Genomic DNA, 14,437 nt, shown 5'->3' on the forward strand with positions numbered 1-14,437 from the left:
TAGTCCTCGTACAACTCCGTGAGAAGTTTCTGCTCCGCCGAAGAGAAAGTCTCCGCTCTGTTTTTAGACATAATGTCATCATTTCACGTCGGGGCTTTTTATCTCCCCCGGACGCGCGCTCAGCCGCAGCTTGGATCAGCCTGGCTTGAATAAGCGTCTCTGAAAAACAGCTGAGCCTTGTTTGTGGAACTACTTGCAGCTGAGATTAAAGTTGCCGCTTATTCAAGCCACGCTTTCCGGCGTAAGCCCAGCCTGTTTTAGCCAGCTTCATGGAATACCCCCCAGGTGTTTAATCAGAGTGATACCTCTCTGTTGTAGTCCTCCAGGTGTTTAATCAGAGTGATACCTCTCTGCTGTAGTCCTCCAGGTGTTTAATCAGTGATACCTCTCTGCTGTAGTCCTCCAGGTGTTTAATCAGAGTGATACCTCTCTGTTGTAGTCCTCCAGGTGTTTAATCAGAGTGATACCTCTCTGTTGTAGTCCTCCAGGTGTTTAATCAGAGTGATACCTCTCTGCTGTAGTCCTCCAGGTGTTTAATCAGAGTGATACCTCTCTGTTGTAGTCCTCCAGGTGTTTAATCAGAGTGATACCTCTCTGTTGTAGTCCTCCAGGTGTTTAATCAGAGTGATACCTCTCTGTTGTAGTCCTCCAGGTGTTTAATCAGAGTGATACCTCTCTGTTGTAGTCCTCCAGGTGTTTAATCAGTGATACCTCTCTGTTGTAGTCCTCCAGGTGTTTAATCAGTGATACCTCTCTGTTGTAGTCCTCCAGGTGTTTAATCAGAGTGATACCTCTCTGTTGTAGTCCTCCAGGTGTTTAATCAGTGATACCTCTCTGCTGTAGTCCTCCAGGTGTTTAATCAGAGTGATACCTCTCTGCTGTAGTCCTCCAGGTGTTTAATCAGTGATACCTCTCTGTTGTAGTCCTCCAGGTGTTTAATCAGTGATACCTCTCTGCTGTAGTCCTCCAGGTGTTTAATCAGTGATACCTCTCTGTTGTAGTCCTCCAGGTGTTTAATCAGAGTGATACCTCTCTGCTGTAGTCCTCCAGGTGTTTAATCAGTGATACCTCTCTGTTGTAGTCCTCCAGGTGTTTAATCAGAGTGATACCTCTCTGTTGTAGTCCTCCAGGTGTTTAATCAGAGTGATACCTCTCTGCTGTAGTCCTCCAGGTGTTTAATCAGTGATACCTCTCTGCTGTAGTCCTCCAGGTGTTTAATCAGTGATACCTCTCTGCTGTAGTCCTCCAGGTGTTTAATCAGTGATACCTCTCTGCTGTAGTCCTCCAGGTGTTTAATCAGTGATACCTCTCTGTTGTAGTCCTCCAGGTGTTTAATCAGAGTGATACCTCTCTGCTGTAGTCCTCCAGGTGTTTAATCAGAGTGATACCTCTCTGCTGTAGTCCTCCAGGTGTTTAATCAGTGATACCTCTCTGCTGTAGTCCTCCAGGTGTTTAATCAGTGATACCTCTCTGCTGTAGTCCTCCAGGTGTTTAATCAGTGATACCTCTCTGCTGTAGTCCTCCAGGTGTTTAATCAGAGTGATACCTCTCTGCTGTAGTCCTCCAGGTGTTTAATCAGTGATACCTCTCTGTTGTAGTCCTCCAGGTGTTTAATCAGTGATACCTCTCTGCTGTAGTCCTCCAGGTGTTTAATCAGAGTGATACCTCTCTGCTGTAGTCCTCCAGGTGTTTAATCAGTGATACCTCTCTGCTGTAGTCCTCCAGGTGTTTAATCAGTGATACCTCTCTGCTGTAGTCCTCCAGGTGTTTAATCAGTGATACCTCTCTGTTGTAGTCCTCCAGGTGTTTAATCAGTGATACCTCTCTGCTGTAGTCCTCCAGGTGTTTAATCAGTGATACCTCTCTGTTGTAGTCCTCCAGGTGTTTAATCAGTGATACCTCTCTGCTGTAGTCCTCCAGGTGTTTAATCAGTGATACCTCTCTGCTGTAGTCCTCCAGGTGTTTAATCAGTGATACCTCTCTGTTGTAGTCCTCCAGGTGTTTAATCAGAGTGATACCTCTCTGTTGTAGTCCTCCAGGTGTTTAATCAGAGTGATACCTCTCTGTTGTAGTCCTCCAGGTGTTTAATCAGAGTGATACCTCTCTGTTGTAGTCCTCCAGGTGTTTAATCAGAGTGATACCTCTCTGTTGTAGTCCTCCAGGTGTTTAATCAGAGTGATACCTCTCTGTTGTAGTCCTCCAGGTGTTTAATCAGAGTGATACCTCTCTGTTGTAGTCCTCCAGGTGTTTAATCAGTGATACCTCTCTGCTGTAGTCCTCCAGGTGTTTAATCAGTGATACCTGTCTGTTTCAGGCTTTCACTGAGCTGCAGGTGAAGATGGTGGACACACAGCAGAAGGTTAAACTGGCCAACCTGCAGATCGATCAGCTAACCCGTGTTCAGAAACACGCTAAGCTGACGCACACCGAAATCACCACACTGCCCGACAACACGCGACTCTATGAGGGCGTGGGACGCATGTGAGTCCGTTCACCTGTACAGGTGATGATGCTACTGAACACCTGAGGAGACCACATGACCTAAAGCTTCTGTGTTTCAGGTTCATCCTCCAGTCAAAAGAAGAGATCAATAATCAGCTGACGGACAAACAGAAGACAGCTGACGAGAAGATCAGAGAGCTGGAGGTACACAACTACACACACAGACAACTACAACTACACACCCACTTTGTCTGTTGTCTCCTGATGTTGTGCATTTGTGGTTTCCAGCAGAAGAAGTTGTACCTCGAACGCAGCGTGAAAGAAGCTGAAGACAACATCAGAGAGATGCTGCTGTCTAGGAGAGCCCAGTGATCGATACACCTGATCAGTCATCAATAAAACTCCTGTTGTTCACAATAAAATGTTCAAACTTCACTTTGATCCTTGTTTTCTTTTAAAACCCTGAAGGAGTGAGAGTACACCAGTACTGAGAGCAGTACTCCCAAATGTTGTACTACTGAATACTGGTCTGTAATACAAACTGAACTCTTAATATGTTGTAAAATCAGAGAAACAGAGTACAAGTACCTGGACTAGAAGTACCTGGAATACAGTACAAGTACCTAAAGTACATGTACTACAGAACTAGTATGTATAAAGTGTGTACAGATGAAGCAGTGATCAGTCTCAGTGGATCCAGCAGAAATAATCTTTATTGATCAGGTTTTATTACTGGACCAGCTGAAAGTTGTCAATAATGGAGTCTCTGTGATCAATAAGTCCATCAGGGACTGATCTGGGTTCAGGAACATCAAATAACTGAAGGAGAGGCAGGTCTGCTGATGTCATTGCTGCCCATGGTGATGTCACGCTGACGTCATCTGTTGCCGGGGTTCTGGACGAAGTTGATGGAGTAGGAGCCGCTGGAGGAGTCCTGGTTCACCTGGAAGTTGTTGGTTGAGAGTCCAAAGGGACGCAGGATCATGTTGCCCAGGTCCTTCAGCTTACCTGCAGGGGTCACCACAGATCTGATCAATAACCTGATTTATGCAGGGGTCACCACAGATCTGATCAATAACCTGATCAGCTTCTATTCTAAGTACCACAAACACCAACAGCTCTGGATCTTCTTTTTAAAAATAAAGAACTGATCAGGAACCACTCAATGAGCAGCACAGAAAAGATCAATGAGACAAACACAAGGTTCATGTGTGTTCAGGTGCAGTACATACTGATCATTTCCTCCTTCAACTTCTCATTCCTCTCCTGAATCTGCTGAGGCAACCTCTGAGAGACAGAAACACAGACAGGTAGACAGACCATTAGCAAACTGATCATTAACTGGGTAATCGTGGCTCCATGTCAGCGTTCAGCTGAGCTGAAGCTGCTTATTGATCAGAGCTAAAACGATCGATCTATCTATATTTATTAGGAGTTCTGCTGTATCTTAAGTAATGGAGAGCACAGAGAGAAGATAACAGTCTGACATCACACCTCCTGCTGGTTCTGATTCTGGATCACTGAACTGGGTCTGGTTCTAGGTCTGCGTCTGGTTATAAGTCTGAATATGAGTCTTGAGTCTTGGTCTGGTTGTGGGTCTGGTTCTGGTACTGGGTCTCACCATGCAGGCCTGTCTGGCTCCGGGGTGGTTCGGGTCCCGGTCCAGAACCTTCTTGTAGTCCTCCAGAGCCTCGTCCAGCTTCTCGGTCTGCTCGTAAAGCTCCGCCCTCCTCAGCAACGCCCGTAGGTATTCTGGATTCAGCTCTATCGCTATGGCAACCAGACAATCAAACAATCAATACAATGATAATCAATACATGGATCAGCTGATCTGATGTCACCACTCACCTCTGTTACAGTCAGAGATCGCCTGGTCCTTCAGGTCCTACAAACACACAGACTGTTAGCTTCATTGTAAGCAGGAGAATGTTAGCATGATGTTAGCCTGTTAGCAGAAGCATACTGTCATTATGATGTCAGCCTATTAGCAGGAGCATAGTGTTAGCATCATTGTTAGCCTGTTAGCAGAAGTATACTGTTAGCATCATTGTTAGCCTGTTAGCAGGAGCATAGTGTTAGCATCATTGTTAGCCTGTTAGCAGAAGTATACTGCTAGCATCATTGCTAGCCTGTGAGCAGGAGCATATTGTTAGCATAATGCTAGCATGTTAGCAGGCGCATACCGTTAGCATGTTAGCAGGAGCATACTGTTAGCATGATGTTAGCAGGATCACAATGTGTGCATGATGGTAGCAAGTTAGCATACAGTTAGCATGATGTTACCCTGTTAGCAGGAGCACACTGTTATCATGATATTAGCCTGTTAGCAGAGCACAGTGTTAGCGTGATGTTAGGTTTTTGGCAGGAGCATACTGTTGGCATCATTGTTAGCAGGAGCATACTGTTAGCATGATAATAGCCTGCAAGCAAGAGCATACTGTTAGGGTGATGTTAAATTGCTCGCAGGAGCATACTGTTAACATCATTGTTAGCCTGTTAGCAGGAGCATACTGTTAGCATGATGCTAGCCTGTTAGCAGGAGCATACGGTTAGCATCATTATTAGCCTGTGAGCAGAAGCATATTGTTAACATAATGCTAGCATTTTAGCAGGAGCATACTGTCAGTCTGTGACCAGGAGTACACTGATGGTAGCGAGTTAGCAGGCGCATACTGTTAGCATGAAGTTAGCATGTTAGAAGGAGCAGACTGTTAGCATGATGCTAGCAGGAGGACACTGTCAGCATGATGGTAGCGAGTTAGCAGGAGCATACTGTTAGAACGATGTTAGCATGTTAGCAGGAGCGTATGCTGTTGTCAGCATGATGCTAGCATTGTGTTCTTGTTTCATGTTGACAGGTTCTGTTCAGAGTTTAAAATCGGCTCTAGGAGGCGTCTTCTTCAACCAGATGTTTTCTGATGATTCAGATTCTCTCTGAGGGAAAATGCTTGATCTGGAAAACTGCTGAACATTACTAAAACCACTGAAGAAAGTCGGCACAGCATCACACACCGGATGCATCCTGTTAACATGGAAACCTGCATGTTTCCAGCTGCTGATGCAGACATCACACAAGCATGTTGTCATGTTATTATATGCAGCATTGTTAGCATGCTGCCACGTTCTTATATGCAGCATTGTTAGCATGTTGTTATGCTATTAGATGTAGCATTGTTAGTATGTTGTTAGCATGCTGCCATGTTAATATATGCAGCATTGTCAGCATGTTGCTAGCATATTGTAAGCATGTTGTTAGCATGTTGCCATGTTAGTATATCCAGCACTGTTAGCATGTTGTTAGCCTGCTTTCATGTTATTATATACAGCATTGTTAGCATGTTGTTAGCATGTTATTATATGCACCATTGTTAGCATGTTGTTAGCATGTTATTATATGCAGCATTGTTAGTATGTTGTTAGCATGCCGCCATGTTCTTATATGTATTATTGTTAGCATGTTGTCATGCTATTAGATGCAGCAATGTCAGCATGTTGCTAGCATATTGTTAGCACGTCAGCATTTGTCTTGTTATTAGATGTGACATTGTTAGCATGTAGTTAGCATGTTGCCATGTTTTTATATGCAGCTTTGTTAGCATGCTGTTAGCATGTTGCCATGTTACGATATGCAGATTTGTTAGCATGTTGTTAGCATCTTACTAGATGCAGCATTGTCAGCATGTTGCTAGCATATTGTTAGCATGTTACCAGGTGAAGTCTTGCAGCAGCTCTGTTGGAGAACAGCACGGCTCTCTCTCTGCTGTAACAAACTGGACACAAAACCAATGCCTCCGTGTAGCTCCGCCCTGCTGCCGACCAGTCTGCAGAGAGACACACTGGTTACTGACTGGTTAGGACTGGTTACAGACGGGTCTCGACTGGTTTAGACTGCTTACAGAGTGGTTTGGACTGGTTTCGACTGGTAGCTCACCTCCTGCTTTAAACTGGCTGTTTCCTTCTTCCTTCAGAGTTAAACTCTGCTGCCGTCGACTCTGAAACACAAACACAGCAGGTGTGTGATTTCCTGCAGCACCTGAATGCCTCTGCAGGTACAGGTGGTGAACACGTGGTGAACCTGTGTTACCTCCTTCTCCTCCTCCGTCAGCTCCTTCTCCACCTCTCTCAGGTAGTCATCGTCAAACTCCACCGTTGGTCCGACGTCCTCCTTAATCTCTGAATCTGAATCCTCCTGCAGCCCGTCGTCCTGCAGCCCGTCGTCCTGCAGCCCGTCGTCCTGCAGCCCGTCTTCCTGCAGCCCGTCTTCCTGCAGCCCGTCGTCCTGCAGCCCGTCGTCCTGCAGCCCGTCTTCCTGCAGCCCGTCTTCCTGCAGCCCGTCGTCCTGCAGCCCGTCGTCCTGCAGCCCGTCGTCCTGCAGCCCGTCTTCCTGCAGCCCGTCGTCCTGCAGCCCGTCTTCCTGCAGCCCGTCGTCCTGCAGCCCGTCGTCCTGCAGCCCGTCGTCCTGCAGCCCGTCTTCCTGCAGCCCGTCGTCCTGCAGCCCGTCTTCCTGCAGCCCGTCGTCCTGCAGCCCGTCTTCCTGCAGCCTGTCGTCCTGCAGCTTCTCCTGCAGCCCGTCTTCCTGCAGCCTGTCGTCCTGCAGCCTGTCGTCCTGCAGCCTGTCGTCCTGCAGCTTCTCCTGCAGCCCGTCGTCCTGCAGCCTGTCGTCCTGCAGCTTCTCCTGCAGCCCGTCGTCCTGCAGCTTCTCCTGCAGCCCGTCGTCCTGCAGCCCGTCGTCCTGTAGAACCTGTCGTTCTCCTCCTGTGTCATTTCTTCTGTTCATGTTAACCTGAGAGTCCTTCGTTACAGTGGCGTCCTGTTGAACGTCCATTTGGCTGCTAACTCCGCCTTTGTCCCTGCTGGCTCCACCCTCCTCTCTGTTGGCTCCACCCTCCTCTCTGTTGGCTCCACCCTCCTCCCTGCTGCCTCCACCCCCATCAGAAGGCTCCAGAGTCTCCTGGCAGTCGTAGAAGTGGTCTTCGTCCTCGTCTCTGGGCTGCTGTGGAGGTCTGGAGCTCCGTTTCTGTTCAGATCCTCCACCACTCATCCTGAAGATCTGCAGCACATAACAAAGAACACCACAGGTTCCTGTCTGTATGGTTCTAATCCCAGACCCACTGACTGCCTGGTTCTACATGTTAGTTTCTAAACAATAAAACATGACATAATTTACTGTGATTTCAATTTCTCATAGGCACATGGAAACCACAAGCTTGTGAGATGGAGGATGGTGTTCCATGGCTGTGTTGATGGTTACAGTCGAACAATCATCTACCTCGCTTGTCTGGACAACAACAGAGCTTATAGCGTTTTGTCACTATTCATTGCTGGTGTTCAGAACTTTGGATTACCGTCCAGGGTGAGATGCGATCATGGACTGGAAAACACTGGTGTTGCCCGTTTCATGCTTTACAGGAGGGGAATAAACAGACATAGTGTTATAACTGGCAGGTCAGTTCATAATCAAAGAATCGAGAGATTATGGGCAGAGCTAAATCGAGTAGTGTCATTTCATTTTGTTAATCTTTTCAACTTCATGGAGGAGCACGGTATATTAGATTCACTTAATGAGCTCCATTTATTTATTTATTTGTTCTCCCCTTGTCTGCATTATCTTTCTAGCTGGCCACTGTATCAGATGACAGCATCGAAAAGATGCATTTTTATCTTTGCAGTGAGAAATATTAGGTGTGAATCACTGCCAGTGACCTTCACCGGCCCTCCCTTCAGGCTACTCCATCAAATCAAACTTTATTAAACCCCTGATGTGAGCTGCAGGAGAGGGCTGTGATACACCACAGTGTGAAAGAAGGGGAAATAGTGACAGAAAGGACGAAACAAGACAGACGGGGAGGACGACAAACAGGTATTGTTATTAATTGTGGGTAGCAGTCCAAATGCTGTGCTAAGCTAAATCCGTACAGGAAATAAAGGCTGTAAGAAAACCAGGGACACCAGAGATGTGGGGTCTTGATAGTGGGGAGGTGGTAGGCCCATAGGGATGAGAAAAGGAGGGAGCATGCATCACATGATGTAAAAAGTGTGTGAGGATGCCCAACTCAGCATGTTCTGATGGAACCAATCACTTCTAGAGAACGTCTCGACAGGAGCTTGAGTATCTGTCAGCATGCATGTGGGTTAATCACCGAATACCCAAGTACCTGCCCATATCCCGGGTGACCACAGCAAGGGGTCCTCCCCGAGCCAGCAGGGCACCCAAGACCCACCACACGGCCCCCCAAAGCCACCAGACCTAGGAACAGCCCCAGGACCCCAAGCGGCACCGATCCGTCTGCCCCAAGGGCACCCAGGACAGCACCGGGTGGTCCCGGGAGGAGGCCCCTGGCAGACAGCACCCACCCCCACCAACCAACCATCACCCCGGCCCCAAACCAACCCTACCCCCCGCCCCCAGCTGCCCACGGCAGGCCAGGGGCCCCCAGGAGCCCAATCCCCCGGGACCAGGACCCCCAAGGGAAGAGGGCCCACGATACGGCCGAAGCAAGGCCAGGTGGGGAGGAATGTGGGCATGCGTAGCCCCGCAGACCCCGCACCACAGCCCGTCGGGAGACACAAGCCCCAGCAGGGCCCACCTGACCCCCGGGCGCCATGTACAGTGCAATGTGTGAGTTATGAGGTGCAAATTAAGAGATTAGGCAAATGGGGGCCAGCTCCACCAGGCCAAGACAAAGCGGGGGGGCGCGGGAGTGGTGCCAATTGGCCTCCCCAGCAGCAAGCCCCAGGACGCACAGGCAACAACCCAGACCAACCCCCTGTGGCCAGGCGTGCCACGCAGGAGCACCGCCCCCGGCAGACTGCGGAACAAGAGCCACTGACCCAACGCCCACCGAAAAACCCAGCCTCGGTGGACCACCCCAGGACGCCGCCCCCCACGTAATGACCACAGGACCCCACCAGGACCCCAAACCAGCAGGCCCCCAGGCCCATCCCAGGCCCCGACTCACCAGGGGAGGCAGGACTGGCACCAGACGACACCCTCCACGAGGAACCCTAGCCCCATGATTACACCAGAGACCACCCCATCCAGGCCTGGGCCCCCACACCAAACCTGTTAATTGGCAGGTGGGCCCGTGGGCTGCGGCGTCAGGGCCCCCCACCCAGAGGCAAGCCAGGTCGCAGCAGCAGACCCCCAGGATGCCGGAGGCCCCCAGCCCCCCGCAAGAGGGAGGGGGGCAAGCGAGGCGAAGGGAGGAGGGAAGGGGCCCGGGGCGGACAACAGGAAGGAAGAGGCACGGGCCCTCCGCGGAGGAGTCCCCCACCCCAAAGCCCCGGGGCCGGCCAAGGCACCACCGGGGAAGTGGCCAGTGCCATCCCCAGACCCCGCTGACCACACCTAGATCCAGCAGCTCCGGGGCGCAGGAGGCAAGCCATAGAACACCCCAGCATCCCATGAGGAGGCCGCCAGGCCGGTGGGCCCCACAGGGCAGTGGGTCTGGTCTGGGTACCTAGATGGAAACTTGCTCCTGACTATCATAACCAGAGTATACTTATCGTCTCGAGATCCCAGGAAAGTGTACTATTTTAAAAGGAAGAGAAAAGCAACAGACAGAGCAAGGGGCAGCACTAGTTTGTGTATCGTGTGTGTGTGTGTGTGTGTGTGTGTGTGTGTATGGGGGGGGGGGGTATTGGCAAGCAGAAAAAAAGAGGTAAATAAAACTTACGGTGAGGTGAGATTTACATTTTTGTGCTTTTAGGTGTGCAAAAACTTAAGAAAAGGTGACCAATGAGCTTGATTATCTGCAGTGTTGTTGAGAGAAGTTAGATTTTCCAGGAGATGTAGTCAGAGGAGGTTTTTCCATTGGGCTAGATGTAGGGAGTTCCTTGATTTCCAGTTTAAGAGGATAGTTTTCTTGGCAATGGTTAGGGCAACAAGAAGAACTCTATTTTTGCTTGTGTTAAAATTAAGAGAAGATACGTCACCAAGTAAGCAGAGTGAGGGAGATAGTGGGATGTGACTTTCCAGAAAGAGGGATAGGGACTCTGTGACCTTTTTCTAGAACTGTCTAATGGGTGCACATTCCCAGGTGGCATGTTTATAGGTGGCAGGACAGTTTTGTGTGCAATATGAACATGTTTCTGTGCTGAAACCCATTTCAGACATTTCATGTGCAGTGTAATGAGTTCTGTGAATGATTTTATACTTCCACATGTTAGTTTCTGGTTTTACATGTTAGTTTCTGGTTTTACATCATGTTAGTTTCTGGTTCTACATGTTAGTTTCTGGTTTTACATGTTAGTTTCTGGTTTTACATCATGTTAGTTTCTGGTTCTACCATTATGTTCTGGTTTTCTGTGACACAAACTGAAGCAGAAAAACATCTGCAGCACGTCTCTCAAAGTCTGAACATCATTTTCACTGCAGAACCCAAATTAAGACTAGAACTCAGCCAGAACTCAACAGTCAGTGGATCCTGGACTAGAGGAGAAGCTCCTCCTCCTGGACCTGAACACCTCCATGTCTCTGGATCCTGGACCTTCTGACTGAGACCACAGCCTGACCATCTCCATCCTGCTGACCACAGTGGTGGTCAGGAGATCCAGGTCATCAGTACATGGAGGACACCACAGTGGTGGATAGTCAGGAGAAGTGAGGAGTCCTCCAAAGAACAACTAGCTGCTCAGTGTGGACCAAATCAAAGAGATGATGGTGACCTCCTGGAGGTCCCTCAGCACCGTGGAGAACACTGTTCAAGGGAGTTTTTCTTGCCACTGTTTGCCTTAAAGCTGCTTTGGGGTTCATATGGGTTCTGTAAAGCGTCTTGAGACAATTTGACTGTAACTGGTGCTATAGAAGAAAACTGAACTGAACATCCAGGAGAACACCACCGCTCTGTTGCTGTTATTTTTATTTTTCATGTTCTCTGGCTTTTAGCGGTTCAACATCCAAATAGAATCAGTTTATTGAAGGTTTCTTGTGGCATCTTATCATTGATCAGCTGATTGGATGACGTCATCATCAGAACCTGCTCTGATTGGTTCCAATAAAACAGGTTTGATGACAAACAGAAGTCAGAGTTTCAGAGCAAACTGGGTTTTTACAGGTTCGTGTTGCGTCCTTCAGACTCTGATCGATCACATTTATCGATCTGTTTCAATTCAACCTCCTGAACACTGAATCTGCATTTTTCTACACAGACTTGTGAACGCGCAGTTTGACCACAGGAAACAGTAAATAAGGAGTAAACAGACAGTAAACAAACAGCAAACAGACAGTAAACAAACACCAGCTAGCTGTTTTAGCCTCCCGGTGTCTGTGAACGGAGCTACATGCTAACTAGCTGCTAACTGCTAAGGTGACGGTCAGTTGCGGACTGTCGCCATGACGTCAGCCGTCTCGTACGTCACAACTCAGCATGATGTCACCACTTCTACGATTGAAGGAGGTTAACAGGACGAAAACTATAAAAACTGCAGGTTTAATCTCACCTGAAAACACCGACGCTGCCCACAAAACTTCCTGATGACGCACCGCTGCTGCTGCTTCTTCTTCTTCTGTCTTAGGAACACGCAGCTCATTAGCGTCCTAGCGGCCTGCAGGTGGAACAACCAGTCCTAACCCCAGAGGAGACAATCAGGCCGTTTCTGGGCCCTGAGGAGGACCAGAGATCAGGAGACTGAATCATCTTCGTCCAGTGTGATTTCCAGTAACCAGTGAACCAGTAAAACCAGTAAAACCAAAGCATAATAACCTCTGAATAACCACAACTCCTAATGGCTTCTTTGTTTTAGTGCCTAAATATAGAAGATTTACTGGAGGATCAAAACCACAAAAGACAGACAAAAAAGACAGAAAACAACAAAAACAAGACCAAAATATTATTTAAAAAAATGAGACACAAAGTGACAAAAGTCAGACAAAAAACAACAAAAGACCACAACAAACATGACAAAATACTTAACTTGAATTTCCTTCGAGATTAATAAGCATTATCTATCTATCTATCTATGCAAAAGCAAGACACAAATGAGGAACAACATGAAATAAACAAAAAGAGAAATTAGACAAAATGAAAAGTGACAGTTCAAGTGACAAAAAGCAGACACACAATCGAGACAAAACAACAAAATAAAAACAAGACAAAATATTACAAAAATGAGACAAAAAGAACAAGAACATCTAGTATTTTACTTTCTGATCCAAACAACTGTCATGTCTAGAAATGATTTTAATTTATAGTTTTACTAATTTACAATCTGCAGTTAATGTCTTCTCTGGAATTTTAGACTTTGAGGGCCGATTGGACCCTCTGGAGGACCACTTTTGGACACGGGCCTCATGTTGGACACCCCTGGTCTACCCAGATACTGTAGATCTCAGCCAGTTCTGCAGCCTCGAACATGCAGACAACTCAGTCTCTGGAGTTCGGGACTGGTGGAGCTGAATATCACAGAAGTCCAGAAGATGGTGTGACCTTCTCCAACATCAGAGGCCTCAGCTGTCACCACCACCATCCATGGAAGGCCTGCTGAGCTGCTGGAGACAACAAGATCTGGACCATCTCTGACAGGAGCTGAGATCTCCTGTAAACCGAGGGAACATCAGGAGATCCCAGAGGGAGCATCTCCTGAGGATCTCCTTTAACACCAAGGAGAACATCATCGGTGTTTCTCAAATAATCCATGAATGACTCCTGCTGACCCAGATAGCAAATGGATCTGGGCCGGATCTCGCCAGATGTAGTCCAACATCCGTTTCATCCTTTAAACGGATCGCCCAGATATTTTGCACCCTGGCCCAGTCTGGCACGTCCGCAAAAAGCCTACTGTTCACAGGCCATATCTGGCGCAGATCTGGTACAGATGTGGTCCAGATCCAGGCGGATTAGGTACATATTTGACTAAAGCTCTTGTAAAAGTGAAAAAGTGTTGAAAAGTGTTGGCAATTAATTGTTAGATGTTATCACACTAATGTGTTTAATGGCTAATCACGTTTATTATGAGTAATAAAACAATCACAATGTTTTCCTTTCAACAAGCAGGGCTCTTTATTGACTTCAAGAACCAGAACTGGTTTTGTTTTTACACAGCAAGTAAACATCAACTGTACTCTTTATAGCATTAAGCCACAGTACTTAAAAAAATAGTTCAGGGAGACTGGTGATTATGGCAATGGGCCAATTTGCCCAAACGTTGAACTTAAAGCAACAACAGAATTCAAATTATATTTGTTTTGAGGAAATGATTTCTTTTTGTAACCTTTGTTTTATGAATTTCCACAACAGTATGCACATTTAAAGTATGAAAAAAAAGGATCATCACAGTCCTTCCTTAGTCCTCTTGTTCGGGCTCTGGACATGGGAAAGCAAAATCTTGTAAGTTTTCTAAACTTGAATTTTTTAAAAACACTTGTTGAATCTCCTACTTCCAAATCTTAATCACTGCAGCTATGAGGTATATTTCTGACCATGCGCCAGTTGTCCTTAATCTTTCTTTCTCTGGAACTGTGAAGACAAGGAGGCATTGGAGGTTGAACCCATCTTTACTTGTGGATGAAAACTTCTCACTCCACATTTCCATCACATTAAGCTGTTTCTTAGAGTAACGACACCCAGGTATGTCTAAAAAAGTGATCTGGAAGCATTGAAGCTTACTTGAGGGGTGAATCATATCATTTGCTGCTCAAACTAAGACTTCTAAAAGGAGGCAGGCAGACATTGTGGACCAGATTTTGTGCATTGATAGCAGCATGCCATTTCTCCTTCCCCACGCTGTATTAAAGAGCGTCTAAAACTACAGTCTGAGCTCAATCTCCTCACCTCCGTCATGGCGTCAGCTTCTTAGAAGCAAGTGTACTTCGAGCATGGGAGAAGTCAGGCAGGTTATTGGCTAACCAATTGCGGGGTCTTAGAGCTCGGCAGGTCATCCCTGGTGTCCGATCTAATGATGGTTCTGTATCCTCAAATCAGAAAATAATCAATGAGAGATTCTGGTCCTTTTTATTCTAATCTTTATACCTCAGACTCTACACCAGATAGCGACA

General features: G+C 47.2%; 2 protein-coding genes across 3 annotated transcripts; one reads left to right on the forward strand and one right to left on the reverse strand.

Moving 5' to 3' along the window:
- The first annotated feature begins 2,287 nt into the window (after nucleotides 1-2,287).
- pfdn1 (prefoldin subunit 1) lies at nucleotides 2,288-2,877 on the forward strand. The gene is made up of 3 exons (XM_022220870.2): nucleotides 2,288-2,481; nucleotides 2,562-2,646; nucleotides 2,731-2,877. Exons 1-3 carry the CDS (start codon nucleotides 2,339-2,341, stop codon nucleotides 2,812-2,814), a joined length of 312 nt encoding a protein of 103 aa, XP_022076562.2. The 5' UTR covers nucleotides 2,288-2,338; the 3' UTR covers nucleotides 2,815-2,877.
- A 260-nt stretch (nucleotides 2,878-3,137) lies between these two features.
- On the reverse strand, nucleotides 3,138-12,009 carry ttc1 (tetratricopeptide repeat domain 1). 2 transcript variants are annotated; one of them, XM_051937722.1, is made up of 9 exons: nucleotides 11,884-12,009; nucleotides 7,113-7,492; nucleotides 6,527-6,983; nucleotides 6,374-6,434; nucleotides 6,151-6,263; nucleotides 4,291-4,327; nucleotides 4,064-4,212; nucleotides 3,675-3,729; nucleotides 3,138-3,450 (listed from the first exon to the last, which is right to left on the reverse strand). In XM_051937722.1, the coding sequence occupies exons 1-9, from the start codon at nucleotides 11,971-11,973 to the stop codon at nucleotides 3,320-3,322; spliced, it is 1,473 nt and encodes a 490-aa protein (XP_051793682.1). In that variant the 5' UTR covers nucleotides 11,974-12,009; the 3' UTR covers nucleotides 3,138-3,319. The 2 variants fall into 2 exon arrangements, with proteins under 2 accessions (XP_051793682.1, XP_051793681.1); XM_051937721.1 differs by having other exon boundaries at nucleotides 6,527-7,492.
- Nucleotides 12,010-14,437: the final 2,428 nt, after the last annotated feature.

This window comes from Acanthochromis polyacanthus, chromosome 17, assembly GCF_021347895.1.
Source record: "Acanthochromis polyacanthus isolate Apoly-LR-REF ecotype Palm Island chromosome 17, KAUST_Apoly_ChrSc, whole genome shotgun sequence".
In the NCBI taxonomy this organism is placed as follows: Eukaryota; Metazoa; Chordata; class Actinopteri; family Pomacentridae; genus Acanthochromis; species Acanthochromis polyacanthus.

Coding starts and splice junctions, on each gene's coding strand:
- pfdn1 (XM_022220870.2), top strand. CDS start 2,339: ATGGTGGACACACAGCAGAAGGTTAAACTGGCCAACCTGCAGATCGAT. Junction 2,482..2,561: donor TATGAGGGCGTGGGACGCAT/GTGAGTCCGTTC, acceptor TCTGTGTTTCAG/GTTCATCCTCCAGTCAAAAG. Junction 2,647..2,730: donor AGAAGATCAGAGAGCTGGAG/GTACACAACTAC, acceptor TGTGGTTTCCAG/CAGAAGAAGTTGTACCTCGA.
- ttc1 (XM_051937721.1), bottom strand. CDS start 11,973: ATGAGCTGCGTGTTCCTAAGACAGAAGAAGAAGAAGCAGCAGCAGCGG. Junction 6,435..6,526: donor TGACGGAGGAGGAGAAGGAG/GTAACACAGGTT, acceptor TTTGTGTTTCAG/AGTCGACGGCAGCAGAGTTT. Junction 6,264..6,373: donor CAGCCAGTTTAAAGCAGGAG/GTGAGCTACCAG, acceptor GTCTCTCTGCAG/ACTGGTCGGCAGCAGGGCGG.